At 39.1% G+C, this 15,827-nt stretch overlaps 1 protein-coding gene across 1 annotated transcript; it reads right to left on the reverse strand.

Annotated features, from left to right (window-relative positions):
- Positions 1–457: 457 nt before the first annotated feature.
- LOC103037443 (uncharacterized) lies at positions 458–15,064 on the reverse strand. The gene is made up of 13 exons (XM_022665418.2): positions 14,009–15,064; positions 9,879–10,029; positions 8,846–8,966; positions 8,195–8,367; positions 7,401–7,544; positions 6,826–6,961; positions 5,071–5,228; positions 4,708–4,838; positions 3,880–4,057; positions 3,399–3,495; positions 2,395–2,464; positions 1,385–1,485; positions 458–731 (listed from the first exon to the last, which is right to left on the reverse strand). Exons 1-13 carry the CDS (start codon positions 14,069–14,071, stop codon positions 458–460), a joined length of 1,797 nt encoding a protein of 598 aa, XP_022521139.2. The 5' UTR covers positions 14,072–15,064.
- Between the last annotated feature and the right edge of the window lie 763 nt (positions 15,065–15,827).

Consider the following 15,827-nt stretch of genomic DNA (forward strand, 5'->3'; position numbering starts at 1 on the left):
AACATGATGCCAAGATGCATAAAAAAAACTGATTAAAAACCAACCAGGGTTATTCCACCAAATATTGATTATTTCTGAACTCTTAAAACTTTATGAATATGAACTTGTTTTCTTTGCATTATTTGAGGTCTGAAAGCTCTGCATCTTTTTTGTTATTTCAGCCATTTCTCATTTTCTGCAAATAAATGCTCTAAACGACAATTTTTTTATGAGGAATTTTGGAGAAATGTTGTTTGTAGTTATAGAATAAAACAACAATGTTCATTTTCCTCAAACATAAACCTATAAATAGCAAAATCAGAGAAACTGATTCAGAATCTGTTTAATTTTTTTTTACAGAGCTGTATAATTAAAGCCGTAAGCTCAGTTCTGGGAAATACAGTGTTGCTCTGCCATCTAGTGATCGATAGCAGCACTGCAGGAGACTATATTAAACTCAGAGGAATCAGGAGTGGGTTCACTTCGGGCAGTCCAGGTACCCATCATGCATTTCTACGCCTTCTTGACAGACTTCCAGCAAAGCATCCTGGGTAGTACCGGCACTGGACACAGGATTCTGCTGGTCTGAGCAGGGCTGAAGATCATCCAATCTGATGTTACACAAAAGAACCTGAACTTCCTCAATCATGAGTCCTAATCCGGTCTCACAGCATCCCTCCTGAGATTTCAGCAGGCGTGAGGAGGGGCTCTCAGCAGCAGAGGACGCTGTTGTGTCTTCATATTCACAGTCACTGCAAAAAATAAATGTTTAAAAGAAGTTTAATAGCGTTAATATCAATATAACACTGCTTAAATTCTATACAAACACAAATTTACAATACATTTTTCTACATTTACTCTGAATGAACACATTACTACACATATAGAGTGTAAATTTTCACTTTACATCTACTGGATTTGTTGATTCATAACTAGAGATATCAAGTTGGGAAGTTTTGAGGTTCAGTAGTGAAACTACTATTACCAATTGGTCATTTATTTTTGACTATAAAAACCTATACCTCTTGTGGCGAAGTTTTGCCAACTGTTAATCCAGGATCACACTAAGCGTTTATTCTCTGTTTGTATTTCTGTGTATATCCCGTTTTCCTCTCCTACATTTGGTTGTGTTGTGTTCTCTGGTATTTTAAACTCAGTTTTTTCTTTTTGGTTCGTGTTTTGGCTCACATGTTCTGGTCGAGCCTGTAGATGGTTTTGCCCATTACATTAAATACAGCTGGTCAGAATTATAGTATTTTATTGTACTGTGATAAATGTTGTATTTGTAGTGACAATATGCTTTTTCTAAATGTTGAGGATATGTTAAGCACTTAAAAACAAAAGTTTTTGCTTCAGCTTTTATTATTAAAAGTGTAAATCTTCCTCTCATTTCACACTGACTCACAATTCATGCAAACTCAGGTGCTTGACGTCCTTCAGCACACACACTTCACTCATATACGGATCTTCCACCTCTGTGTAGGACGGCAGACGCTCGCCATGAATCTGCAGGGAGGAGCCAATCACAAATCAGTATTCACACATCGTATATTTTGTATAGAGTATATATACTGTAGACATATAGTCATGTGCCAAATGTCATGGGATGGCATTATAGAAGTGATAAGTGTTACCTAAGGAAACAACACCTTTATACTGTATTTTTCGCACTATAAGCTGCACTTAAAATCCTTTCATTTTCCCCAAAATCATCAGAGCTCCTTATAATCCGGTGATTCTTACGTATAAATTATACAGGTCAGGTATTAAGGAGCAGCGGTATTAGCACTAGCTCTGTTGCCATTCATAGAGGAGTATATCGGACTGTAGTCTGCGCGTTTACCATGTTAAAATAAGCTGCGTGGGACGAACCACTAGCTAATATCGCCCTGGCTTACCATAACACTCAGGGTTCCTCAGTGTAGTATTTACTAGCACTAACTGCAGCTAACACTACCGGTTAGCCGCTAATACTAATGCCAATGCTGCTGCACCTAGCCTTAGTGGAAATCTGTAAATCTGATCTTACTGTAAATAAACAGAAGTGTTTTTCTCACCCAAACTGGATCTGCTGGATTAAAAGGAAGCACACGGTGCACCTTATGTATGAAAACAGACCAGAAAACAGAAGTTTATTGATAGTGCGCCTTATAATTGGTGTACTATATAGTGCGAAAAATAAGAAAAAAGTTCTGAGGTGCTATCTTGTGAGTAAACACCTCGCTAAAGAAATCCTGCTTATGTTGAGCTTTTGCTGTTAGCTGGTTTCAGATGGTCTAAGGTAGGTTTTGATGGTTATTTATCGTAGAGGGCAGTACCACCCACAGTGGACAGTGCAGTGGGTGGTAATGACTGTACGTTTTAGATGCTGTGTTTGCGTGAAAATGTTTAGATGTTTGATATGGTGAAACTGACCTGGCAGACTGCCTTCAGTGCTTTACTCTGTAAAGGAGAGGGAAGAGACACCTCCCACACTTTCACCTTCCTGAGAGAGAGAGAGAGAGAATCCTATAAAAATAATTATATTATGCTCCAGACACAAACTGTAGAGGAATCCGTATTAAAACTTTGCTAAAAAAATATTTTGACATTGTTCTCCACTAGATGGCAGTGTTAGGCGTGAGCTACAGGGGCATAAAACCCACTAACATTGTTCTGTGGAGCAGTAGAGCTGCGTTCTCCATCCAAAAACTTAGGAATTAACTGGCGTGGAAGAAATAATACATTATTACCAGAACCTGACCTCACTACTGGTGTTGTTTTTTGCCAAATGCAATCAAATGCTCCTCACATACATTTACAATTTTTTATTTTCACACTGCGCTGTATTTTAGTGATCTATAGGCAAGCCGTGCACTGTACAGCTTGATATAAGTTGTGTCAGTGTGTCTTTGCTATTGTAACATTAGGAAAAGTACACCTTGCGCTGCACAAAATGCTCAAAAATTATGTACTAATTCTCTATTTAATTAATCATGAATGTGGTTAATTTTGGGCGTAACATGAAATAATAAACCATTCAACGTGTCTCTTGCTCATCATTGCCTTTAAGAGTAGATCAGGTGAGCTCTGACTTTGGTGGATTGCTATTGTAACGGTGCAGCAACCTGGATGAGTCCAACAAACGCTTCTCAGCTGAGGAAACTGAGCTGCTGGTTGACGCTGTGAAGGAGCTCCAGCAGCTCATTTACGGGAAAAGGAATGTTATTTTATTTACTATTCTGTTTATTGTTGATGTAAAAGTTGGGTTTGTGCTGCTGTGTGTTCATGTGTGTGTAATCAGTGGGGGTGTATGCTTTGTGGCTATTAGTAAGATAGCAATGAACATTGCAATGCGCCCTACACAGGGTGTATGATAGGGTCCACTGAGTTATTTTGGACTTATTGTATCTCTGATAAATTAATTATTTTGTGTTCACCTGTGGAAGGCCAGGAAAATTAAGTATGTCAGGATCACAGTCACAGACACACTCACAGCCAGGTAGAAATAAACACGGTGCCCACCTGATCCAGGACCTGCAAACAAACAGACAAACCTGGGCTGATCAATTTAAAAAAAATAACTAATTAAATGCATAAATTAAATTAGCTGTGATTAATTACAAGTATTCCCCTCTTTTTTTCTTCATAACAATGAAACCTTTAATAATATTTTTAATACATTTTGTAAAATGGAAAATAAAACAATCGATGTAAGATTAACATGTTTAAGTACCATTTAAATAAAAAAGTACTTCTTTGTATTTTTTGAAGAAAAAATAAACAAATAAATATGTAGTAAGTTTAATGTAATGCATTAAATGTAACTATAATTTGTAATATAAAATTATAACTATGTGCATTAAAAATGTAATAATATCAATTTAATGTAATATTAAAATGTAATGGTTTGAATCTCACTGGGACTGGTGGTCCAGTGAACCGGTTCAGTCCAGTCTGAGGGATATCCAGCGTACCGACCACCAGGAACCGCAGCACAGCGCACCTGAGCCAGGTAATGGGTGGAGCTGAGCAGAGAGCTTTCCGCCATCTTAAACTCACTAACACGAGGAGGGAGAAGAACAGTCTCCACCTCCTCCTACAGATGGGAGGGATGCAGAGAAAGAGAGAGAGAGAGAGAGAGAGAGAGAGAGAGAGAATCATATTTACAGAGACATTTACAGTGATCACTGACCCTGCTTCCTACTGTGTGTTCACTGTCCTTAGTCACTATTGTGTGTTTCGACCCCTAAGCATTCCGGTGCGCGTCCACTGGCACTTAAGCCACGAGGCATCCTGTTCATTTTAGTGGAGAGAGCCGCCGCATGGCGCGGTGCATGCTGGGTTGCGTTGAGCGCAGCCCCACCCTCTGGCAAAAAAGTTCAACAGAGCTCATACAGGCGCCTTTCAAACACAGAAGAAAGACTAAAAATGGTGGAATATGGATTTATAGAGCTATAGATCACACTGAGGTTTACTAAAAATGTAAAATCTTAAATTTATATTTGACTACATCTGTTGCTTCTTTTGAATTATTAAAAAAAAACGTCACGGACACGCCCACACGCAGCGAGACGTGGATCCGGCATGGCGACAAACATTGAAGAATAGTGCCAGTGGACGTGACACGCTTCAATATGTGTGTTAGCTGCCCCTACTCACTACTGTATGTTCACTTTCCTTAGTCACTATTGTGTGTTTGCGACCCCTAAGCATTACCGTGTGTGTTAGCAAGATGCTGGTACTCACAGGAGAGTGTGAGCTCCAGTACCGGAGTTCAGAGGAGATGGACACAGTGTGGTATTCAGGGATGGTCCAGTTTAAAACCCATTCATCTCTAATCAACTCAACACTCAAACCCTCCGGAGCATCCGGCTCAACTACAACAAACAGAATATTAATATTATTATGATTATATAACAATTATAAAACATCAAAAACCATAAAAAAAACATTTTTTTTTTAATCTAAGAATTTATATTGAAGTGTTATCTCAGGGAATGGCTTGGGAAAGCCCAAACCTGTATAAGTTGTGAGGTGTTATCTTGTTAGTAAGCCTGAACACTGGCCACAGTGCTCATGGCAAGGTCACATATACATATTAATACACACTGTGTTTATTAGACTGAAAATCTCTGGTTCGTGGCTCCGGTCTGAGATCCAGCAGCAGCACTTCAGCTTTAAACACGGAGAACGAACACGAGAACTTTACAACAGCATCATCATCATTACCGCCTTCCTCCTCCACCCTTCCACAACACCACCCTGAACTGAGGGAGAGAAAGAGAGAGAGTGTGTGTGTGTGTTATCTGCCACAGTCACTAATATGTGTGTATACATTGCTACTAGTCACTACTATGTGTGTGTGTGTTTACTGCCCATATTTACTAGTTTGTGTGTTCGCTTCTCTCAGTCAAAACTATGTTCACTCCCCCTAGGTCACTTGTGTGTGTTCAATGCCCATAGTCACTACTGTGTGTACACTGCTGCTAGTCACTAATTTGTGTGTTTACTGCCCTTATTTACTAGTTTGTGTGTTCACTTCTCTTAGTCAATACTATACAATACTATAGTACAATACTATGTCACTACTACTGTGTGTTCAATGCCGTTAGTTACTACTGTGTGTTTTCAATGCCAATATTTACTAATTTGTGTGTTTGCTTCTCTTAGTTAATATCATGTTCACTTCCCCTAATCACTACTATGTGTGTTATCTGCCCCTAATCACTAATCTGTGTGTTCACTGCTGCTAGTCACTACTGTGTGTGTTTACTGCCCATAATAACTAGTTTGTGTGTTTGCTTCTCTCCATCAATACTAAGTTTGCTGCCCCTAGTCACTACTTTGTGTGTATGTTCAATGCCCATAGTCACTACTGTGTGTACACTGCTGCTAGTCACTAGTTTGTGTGTTTACTGCCCTTATTTACTAGTTTGTGTGTTCGCTTCTCTAAGTCAATACTATGTTTGCTGCCCATAGTCACTATTGTGCGTGTGTTCAATGCCCATAGTCGTCACTACTACTGTGTGTTCAATGCCGTTAGTTACTACTGTGTGTGTTTTCAATGCCAATATTTACTAGTTTGTGTGTTTGCTTCTCTTAGTCAATATTATGTTCACGTCCCCTAATCACTACTATGTGTTACCTGCCACTTATCACTAATATGTGTGTTCGCTGCTGCTAGTCACTACTGTGTGTGTTCACTGCCCATAATAACTAGTTTGTGTGTTTGCTTCTCTCCGTCAATACTAAGTTTGCTGCCCCTAGTCACTACTGTGTGTGTATGTTCAATGCCCATAGTCACTATTGTGTGTTTTCAATGCAGCTAGTCACTAGTTTGTGTGTTTACTGCCCGTATTTACTAGTTTGTGGGTTCACTCCCCCAGTCACTACTGTGTGTTCAATGCCCATATTTACTAGTTTGTGGGTTCACTCCCCCTAGTCAGTAATGTGTGTTAAATGCCCATATTTACTAGTTTGTGGGTTCACTCCTCCTAGTCACTACTGTGTGTTCAATGCCCATATTTACTAGTTTGTGGGTTCACTCCCCCTAGTCACTACTGTGTGTTCAATGCCCATATTTACTAGTTTGTGGGTTCACTCCCCCTAGTCACTACTGTGTGTTCAATGCCCATATTCACCACTGTGTGTACACTGCTGCTAGTCACTAGTCTGTGTTCACTGCCCATATTTACTAGTTTGTGTGTTCGTTTTTCTTAGTCAATACTATGTTCGCTGCCCCTAGTCACTACTGTGTGTGTGTTCACTGCCTCTAGTCAGACACTAAACCTCACCTCCGGTCCTATTGAGGTTGTGAGGTTTGGGAATAGCTGCTGTAATAAAACGTGTTGTTATGTGACTCACTGAGTATCAGGACGTGTTCGATATCTCAGACTGTAGAGGATAAACTGTGTGAGTTCTCTCATCATCTCCCAGCTGCACCTCACCTCCCTCACTCCATCATACACACACTGCAGGTTAAAGGGGCCAGGGAGACTGTCTGATACACACACACACAAACACACAGTAACATATAAATAGTATGTTTGTTTTTTAATGTAAAACATACCTTAACAATAGAAAAAACGGAAAGGATTAGATATACTTTATATAATATAATATATAATATAATATAATATATAATATTTTATAATCACTATAATATTTTCTATTTCTATTGAAATTTACCTCTTCCTATAATTACTGTATTATTATTATTGTTATTATTATTATTATTTATCCACCTAATTTACTCATGTATTTGTATGTATATAGTATTAGGTATGTGTAGTATGTGTAGGACTAACACACTCATACCATCAACACCATCACTGGTCACTGATTTATTTTAGATTTTATTTTACAGAAACAAACAGCAACATAATAAACCAATACTCACATACTCACACATAACTGCACACCACCCGAGCTGTTCTCACCTGTATCACTGTTTCTCACCAATAGGGGGCTCCACCCACTGCCATCATACTCTAGTGAGGAGGGTTCTGGTTGGAGTGGAGGGTGTGTCTGTTCCACACGGTCTATGATGTTTAAATCCAGGTCATTGGGGAAGCGCCTCACTGCTGTGGAAATATAAGAAAGTTTGATAGGAGGACAGCACTGAGACCTGTAGTGTGTTTAATGTGTTAAAACAAGCTACGTGGAAAGAACCGCTAGCTGATAGATAGCGCTCTGGGTTACAGAAACACTCAGGGTTCCTCAGTGTAGCACTGTAGTATGGCATTTACTAGCGATAAGCGCTGCTGCTAATCGCACTGTTGAAAATACTGGAAATCTAAGCGTACTGTAAATAAATGGAAGCACTTTACTCACCCAAATAAACAGTTTTCAGGAGAGAAATTTGTGTAGATTAACATCTAGGACTCAGTTGACTTTGAAAGAAAATGTTTTTTGCTTTACTTCTTTGCTTCCCCATTAGAAGGAAAACATGGCGACATCCCTGTTCCTTACTAGTGTCACTTTAATATATATATAATATATATATAATCCAGTGTGCCTTATAAAATTCAGTATTCTTCTATTATTACTAATTAAGAAACCATTGTTATTGTGAATGGTGGAGTTCCACAGGGTTCAGTTGTAGGGTCTGTGAAACTGTAAGGAACTGAAGTGAAGCTTTTATACAGGATCTAACAGGTTAAACTCTAAACACAAACACAGAGGTATTGATGATGGATTGATTGGTGTAGAGAGGTATGCAGTGTGTACTGACTGTGCTTTATTAGGTTGATGCTCTTGGTGATGCCGGGGGAGTGAGGAGTCTGGAAGAAGAACACATCAGTGAAGCCGATGCCGAACATGGAGGAGTTGTATCGGCACTGAGCTCTGAGCTTCTGGGTGGAAGAGTTCTGGACCAGCAGAGGTCCACGGACACACGGCAACTCACTGTATAAAACACCAATACATTCAGAAAAGAACTCTGTCAGAAGAGTTAATACCCCTCTAACTTAAACGTATTTTATTGATATTTTAAGTGATATACCAACACAACCTAGCACATAGTTGTGAAGCGGAATGAGAGTGAAACATGGTTTTCTAAATTTGAATCAAATAAAAATCTGAAAAATGTGACGTGCAAAAGTATTCACTCTGTATAAACTCTGAAACCCCTAAATAAAATCCAGTGCAATCAATCAGCCAATCACACACAGAAGTCTTAACTTTAATGAGTTAATCCAGTTAATCCAGCTGTGTGTAATTTAGTCTGGGCTAATTCTGAAAATTGTGTATAATTTAGTAAATAGACTCTGGCAAAAACATCACATCACATGGGACATGGCAAAAGTCATGGGACACAGTACTTCTCACATGTCCCGTAACATATGGCATAACAGTGTAAATCCCCCGTGCTGTTCTGTCTCACCTTTTGAATTCTGGATCCAGGTGAAACAGGGAGAGAGGAGAACCTGAGGTTTCAATCCAGCTACAGCGGATATGGGTAGTGTAGTCACTTCTGCACTCCAAGGACTCCAAAACAGGGGATGCTGGGAAAAATAAAGGGACTATCAGTGAACGCACAAGGTACAGTAGGTGTTTCTAATAAAGTGTCCACAGTGAGTTTGAAGCACAAGGTACAGTAGGTGTTTCTAATAAAGTGGCCACAGTGAGTGGAAGCACAAGGTAATACAGTAGGTGTTTCTAATAAAGTGGCCACAGTGAGTGGAAGCACAAGGTAATACAGTAGGTGTTTCCAATAAAGTGGCCAAAATGAGCATAAACACAAGGTAAAACAGTAGGTGTTTCCAATAAAGTGGCCACAGTGAGTGGAAGCACAAGGTAATACAGTAGGTGTTTCCAATAATGTGGCCACAGTGAGTGAAAACACAGGGTAAAACAGTAGGTGTTTCCAATAAAGTGGCCACACTGAGTGGAAGCACAAGGTTATACAGTAGGTGTTTCCAATAATATGGCCACAGTGAGTGGAAGCACACGGTAATACAGTAGGTGTTTCTAATAAAGTGGCCACAGTGAGTGGAAGCACACGGTAATACAGTAGGTGTTTCTAATAAAGTGGCCACAGTGAGTGGAAGCACACGGTAATACAGTAGGTGTTTCTAATAAAGTGGCCACAGTGAGTGGAAGCACACGGTAATACAGTAGGTGTTTCTAATAAAGTGGCCACAGTGAGTGGAAGCACACGGTAATACAGTAGGTGTTTCTAATAAAGTGGCCACAGTGATTGAGTTTTTAGGGAGGTTTTATTAATATCCAGCGTGAATTCTACTCAGAGGAGAAGCTCTGAAGCTCCAGATGTTTCTGTTTCTCCCAGTTAAACCTCATTTCCTCCTCTTTATTCCCAGATTTCCCAGAAGCCCCCAGGGCAGCGCTGCCTCTGTAAACTCTATTAAACTGGTCACAGTTTGAGTAGAAATGGTTCTGGGTGTGAAGAAAGTTACCGGGAGCGTCTGAGTCGAGGTTTAAACATCCTTCAGGAGCTTCAGGATCGCTGATGATGAAGGGAACAGAGCTGCAGTCTGAAGCCCAGAGGAGGAACGAGCTCAACACCAGAACGAGGGTGTCCATCCCCCCGAGGAACAGCCAATCAAACTGCAGTACAGAAAATAAAAAATAAAAAAACAAGTCAAGTCAAGAGCCTTTTACTGTCATTACATCTGAGTACAGGTACACAGTGTAGTAAAATTACGTTCCTCCGGAACCATGGTGCAACATGGAACAACAAACAAGAGACAACATAAAGTGCAGGAGTGACGACAGTGCAACATAAAACTATAACTATAACTAACTATAACTAAAACTATAACACTGTATAACAATAAATACAACTAGAAAAGGCAAAGTTCGTGAACGAACTTTAAGTTGGCTTGGAAAAGTACGCTAATAACGTTGAAAAGTTAAAATGGTTGCTAAGTGGTTGCTAGGCAGTTGTGATCATTACTAAAGTGGTTGCTAAGCGTTTGCTAGGCAGTTGCTAACGTTTTCCAGGTGGTTGCTTAGTTGTTGCTAAGCAGTTGCTAGGCAGTTGCTAACGTATTCCACACAGTTGCTAAGCAGTTGCTAACGTTTTCCAAGTGGTGGCTAAATTGTAGCTAACTGGTTGCTAGGCAGTTGCTATCATTTCTAAAGTGGTTGCTAAGCAGTTGCTAGGCAGTTGCTAACATATTCCACATGGTTGCTAAGTGGTTGCTAGGCAGTTGCTAACATTTTCCAGGTGGCTGATAAGATGTTGTTAAGTGGTTGCTAGGCAGTTGCTATAATTTCTAAAGTGGTTGCTAGGCAGTTGCTAACGTTTTCCTAGTGGTTGCTAAGGTGTTGCTAAGTGGTTGCTAGGCAGTTGCTATCATTACTAAAGTGGTTGCTAAGTGGTTGCTAGGCAGTTGCTAACGTTTTCCTAGTGGTTGCTAAGGTGTTGCTAAGTGGTTGCTAGGCAGTTGCTATCGTTTTTAAAGTGGTTGCTAAGTGGTTTCTAGGCCGTTGCTATCGTTCCTAAAGTGGTTGCTAAGCAGTTGCTAGGCAGTTGCTAACATATTCCACATGGTTGCTAAGTGGTTGCTAGGCAGTTGCTAACATTTTCCAGGTGGTTGCTAAGATGTTGTTAAGTGGTTGCTAGGCAGTTGCTATAATTTCTAAAGTGGTTGCTAGGCAGTGTCTAACGTTTCCCTAGTGGTTGCTAAGGTGTTGCTAAGTGGTTGCTAGGCAGTTGCTATCATTACTAATGTGGTTGCTAAGTGGTTGCTAAGCAGTTGCTAACGTTTTCCTAGTGGTTGCTAAGGTGTTGCTAAGTGGTTGCTAGGCAGTTGCTATCATTACTAAAGTGGTTGCTAAGTGGTTGCAAGGCAGTTGCTAACGTTTTCCTAGTGGTTGCTAAGGTGTTGCTAAGTGGTTGCTAGGCAGTTGCTAACGTTTTCCTGGTGGTTGCTAAGGTGTTGCTAAGTGGTTGCTAGGCAGTTGCTATCATTACTAAAGTGGTTGCTAAGTGGTTGCAAGGCAGTTGCTAACGTTTTCCTAGTGGTTGCTAAGGTGTTGCTAAGTGGTTGCTAGGCAGTTGCTATCATTTCTAAAGTGGTTGCTAAGTGGTTGCTAGGCAGTTGCTAACGTTTTCCAAGTGGTTGCTAAGGTGTAGCTAACTGGTTGCTAGGCAGTTGCTATCATTTTTAAAGTAGTTGCTAGGCAGTTGTCAACACATTCCACATAGTTGCTAAGTGGTTGCTAGACAGTTTGCTATCATTTCTAAAGTGGTTGCTAAGTAGTTGCTAGGCAGTTGCTAACCTTTTCCAGGTGGTTGCTAAGGTGTAGCTAACTGGTTGCTAGGCAGTTGCTAACGTATTCCACATGGTTGCTAAGTAGTTGCTAACTGGTTGCTAGGCAGTTGCCATCATTTCTAAAGTGGTTGCTAAATAGTTGCTAGGCAGTTGCTAACATTTTCCAGGTGGTTGCTAAGGTGTAGCTAACTGGTTGCTAGGCAGCTGCTATTATTTTTAAAGTAGTTGCTAGACAGTTGCTAACGTATTCCACATGGTTGCTAAGTGGTTGCTAGACAGTTGCTATCATTTCTAAAGTGGTTGCTAAGTGGTTGCTAGGCAGTTGCTAACGTTTTCCGGGTGGTTGCTAAGGCAGTTGCTAAGGCAGTAGCTAACTGGTTGCTAGGCAGTTGCTATCAATTTAAAGTAGTTGCTAGGCAGTTGCCAACATATTCCACATGGTTGCTAAGTGGTTGCTAGACAGTTGCTGTCATTTCTAAAGTGGTTGCTAAGCAGTTGCTAGGCAGTTGCTAACATTTTCCAGGTGGTTGCTAACTGGTTGCTAGGCAGTTGCTAATTTATTCCACATGGTTGCTACGTGGTTGCTAGGCAGTTTCTAATATTTTCCAGGTGGTTGCTAAGGTGTTGCTAGGCAGTTGCCATAATTTCTAAAGTGGTTGCTAAGTGGTTGCTAGGCAGTTGCTAACGTTTTCCAGGTGGTTGCTAAGGTGGTTGCTAAGCAGATAATAGGTGGTTGCAAAGCCCTGGCTGGGGTGCCGGGGTGTCCAAACTTTTGACTGATAGCTGCTCCATACAGCAGCTCCTCCATACACTCACAGTACTGGAGGAGCAGGGGAGAGAAGGGGTTCCGTGCGCAGAGCTGCTCGTGTGCGAGATGGAACTCTGGGCCCCCCATTCATTTCTATGGGGCAACTTCGTACGACATTTGTACGAAATCCGTACGACATATCGTTTCGTAAAGCATATTTTCGGAAAGAACTCACTAAGTTCTATAGACCATACGAATTTCGTCTTCGTATCTCAAAAATTGTGACGTTCACAGCCATTCAAAATTCTTCTAGTTCATTGTCTATGGAAAAAAGGGCGTACGTTTACGAAGTTTTTACGAAAATCGTACGATGTATCGCTCCAAAAAGCACAAGCACACCCCGCGGCTATAAGTTCTACCATCGTCTGAAGTTTCGTGGTTCTAGCTCGAAAGCTCTAGGAGGAGTAGTTGTTTATAAAACGTGGCGAGAATAATAATAATAATAATAATAATAAAAATAAGAAGATTACGAAGAACAATAAGTTGGCTTTTCCAAGCCAACTTAATAAATACAAAAGAGGAGACAATTTAAAGGACAGGACAGTGCAGTACCGATACAGGATATTAATGTGTATAGTAAGGATACGGTGCAGAAATATCTAACATACTGTAACATATAATTTACAATAAATTACATGTATTAATTTAGTATTAGAACTAATATTTGATCATCGCTGTTTCATCCTTTTCATAAATATTTTATGCATGTCTGTGATTTGGGGCAATATCTGAAATTGTGAAGCAATTTTGAAACTATTTAAAAATACTGCCTTTGCAAAAAAAAAACAAAAAAAAAACATAGACTTATTTATTTAAATAACAGTATTTGTACTCAAGACTGGTTTTGGAAATTACTGTACTTGTGGAATTAGTACTGTTATTTTCAGAACTAGGCTTGTTAAAATTACAATCTTAAAAATAAAGGTATTTCAATTTAAAACATGTTTTGTTTTATGTTAACATGAACCATTCTGAGCAGTGTCTTTATATTATATATACTTATATTCTAAATATATAAAAATGATTAAAAATCAGACTGGTCAGAAATGTAATGTATACTGTGTGTGTGATATTAAATGTACTGATTGTATCTGTTGAAATAAATCTCCAGTCTCTGAAGTGTCTCACAGTATAAACCGGCATAAAATCGCGACCTACAGAAATCTTCATTTATATAAAACACAAGTGATTTAATCAACATCAGAAACTCAAAGAAAGTGCTTAAGAAATCACCTTTCACCCTGTAACTCACAGAAATCACAACCCAAATCTGATTTAGATTAACGATTTTTAGTTTTCCTAGATCAGTAATTTTTTTTTTAAGAAATTCTCTGTCTAAAAGACTAAATAAACAGAGGAATTATTATAATCATTATGTGAAAATTGTACAATTCTCAGAAATGTCTCTGAAATATTCTTATTAATCACATTAGCACACAAACGTATGTAATAAACAAATATTTTACACACTTTTTAAATGTGTTTAAAGAAAACTCACCATCAGCATCCGCCCTCCCAGTCTGAAGAACAAACAGAGATACTCTAAACCACTCTGCTCCATTCTTCTCTGGAGGCATGCTTCAGTTCTTCACTTATAACCACACACACACACACACACACTCACACATGCAGATACACACACACACACCAGCATGGTCATGTTGACCCTGAACTTAAACGTGTCTAAATTTTGCCGACTCATAATTTAATAAAACAAGTGTTTCAAAACTGCTTCCCTTCCAGAGGCCTGGTTGGTTGGATGAATGACATTTTTATGCCCATCAGCTTCTCCATTTGTTACAGTGATCTGTGATAGCACATAACATTTATTAAAATGCTAAATAATTCTACAATTTTTACATTAAATAATATTTTTATTAAGTGTTTTTTTAACACTGAAACTACAACAGATATTATTTCAACCACATTTTAACATTAAAGGTTGATCCAACTATCAAATATACTTCTTAAATTTGAGCTAAACAGCTTTTCAGGTTTATTTCTCTCTATCCATCTCCCCATCAGCCCTGTCCAGCTTCCCTGTCCCTGCTGAAGAAAAGCTGTGGATCTCTGCAGCTCCTTCAGAGTGATCATGGTTCTCTCGGCTGCTTCTCTGATCAGCGCTCCTTGCTGGATCTGTCAGTTTGAGTGGATAATGGCCGTGTCTTGGTAGGTTTGTAGAAACAGTTGTAGAATACTTTTTCCTTTATTTTTGGGTGATGGATTAAACACAGATAATAGCTAAATAAAAAAAGTCCCTTTTACCGTCATTTTACCACTTCTTGTTTTAATTCTAAATAAAATAGACATATTTGTTATGTAGTTACTAATGCAGCATGCCTCACTCTATTCACCATCACTGTTAAAAAAATCAGAATTAAGTTTCAGTAACTTTGTTTATTCATTTTAACACAAAGTAAAATTTAACATGCATTTAAACGTAAATTTATGAAACACCATACATTTATTTTTGGTGCCTCCAGGAATAAGTGATTTTGCAATCGCGGTCCAGTCGCTGCATTACTTACAGATATTTACGGTTACGACACTTCACAACGAGAAACCACAAACCAAAACCACACACAGCTATAGTGAGCATACTGGTGAACATGCTGGTAACAGTGGTGTACTAATATTACACATAGATCTGCAAGGTGGTGCTCAGATTAGGAAACAGCCTCAGTAATCTCTGAGGAGAATCTGGCTGCAGAGCTTCACTGTGATGCTAATAGCAGAATTATTTACTGATTTATTAATTTTAACCTAAATTAATTTAAAGTATCATATTATTTGATCTGTTTTGACAGTTAATTCCACACAATTGTGCCCTATTTTAGAGATCTATAGCGCACCTCTCAATTGTGTATCGAGCAGCTGGATTTAGGGCGTTTTGTTGTATTTGGTATTGTGAGGACTACAAAATACACTTTGTGTAGCTCAAAATGCAAAGCAAAAGTCGTGTAATGTAAAAATAAAGTGTGATATCAGTGTGCCAGATATCATTCCCTTTAAGAGGCAGGTGTGCTCTGACTTTGGCGCATTCATATCTTAACAGGTACGCCAGCAGCTTATTTATTATATTAGATTAGAGGAAAGTCATTCAGACATTATTCTTGTAGCCTAATTTACCTAATTTAGGATTGTGGATCATTGCTCCTATTTTTGGTGTTTTAATCTTTCGGTGATCTGTTCTTAATAAACATTTTTATTAAAATATAAGAGGTCTATGCTTCTTCAGTGTTGCAGCGTTAATTACCATTATTCTGAACAGATTTCACTCATTTAAACAGCTCAAAGATGTTTTTTAAAAGCTTAGT

This window comes from Astyanax mexicanus, chromosome 23, assembly GCF_023375975.1.
Source record: "Astyanax mexicanus isolate ESR-SI-001 chromosome 23, AstMex3_surface, whole genome shotgun sequence".
Taxonomy (NCBI): domain Eukaryota; kingdom Metazoa; phylum Chordata; class Actinopteri; order Characiformes; family Acestrorhamphidae; genus Astyanax; species Astyanax mexicanus.

Excerpts from the sequence above, each read along its gene's own strand:
- LOC103037443 (XM_022665418.2), bottom strand. The coding sequence starts at position 14,071 with ATGGAGCAGAGTGGTTTAGAGTATCTCTGTTTGTTCTTCAGACTGGGA. Across the intron at positions 5,229-6,825 it reads CGAACACGTCCTGATACTCA|TTCAGGGTGGTGTTGTGGAA; the intron begins GTGAGTCACATA and ends TCTCTCCCTCAG. Across the intron at positions 732-1,384 it reads CACCTGAGTTTGCATGAATT|TGACTGTGAATATGAAGACA; the intron begins GTGAGTCAGTGT and ends TATTTTTTGCAG.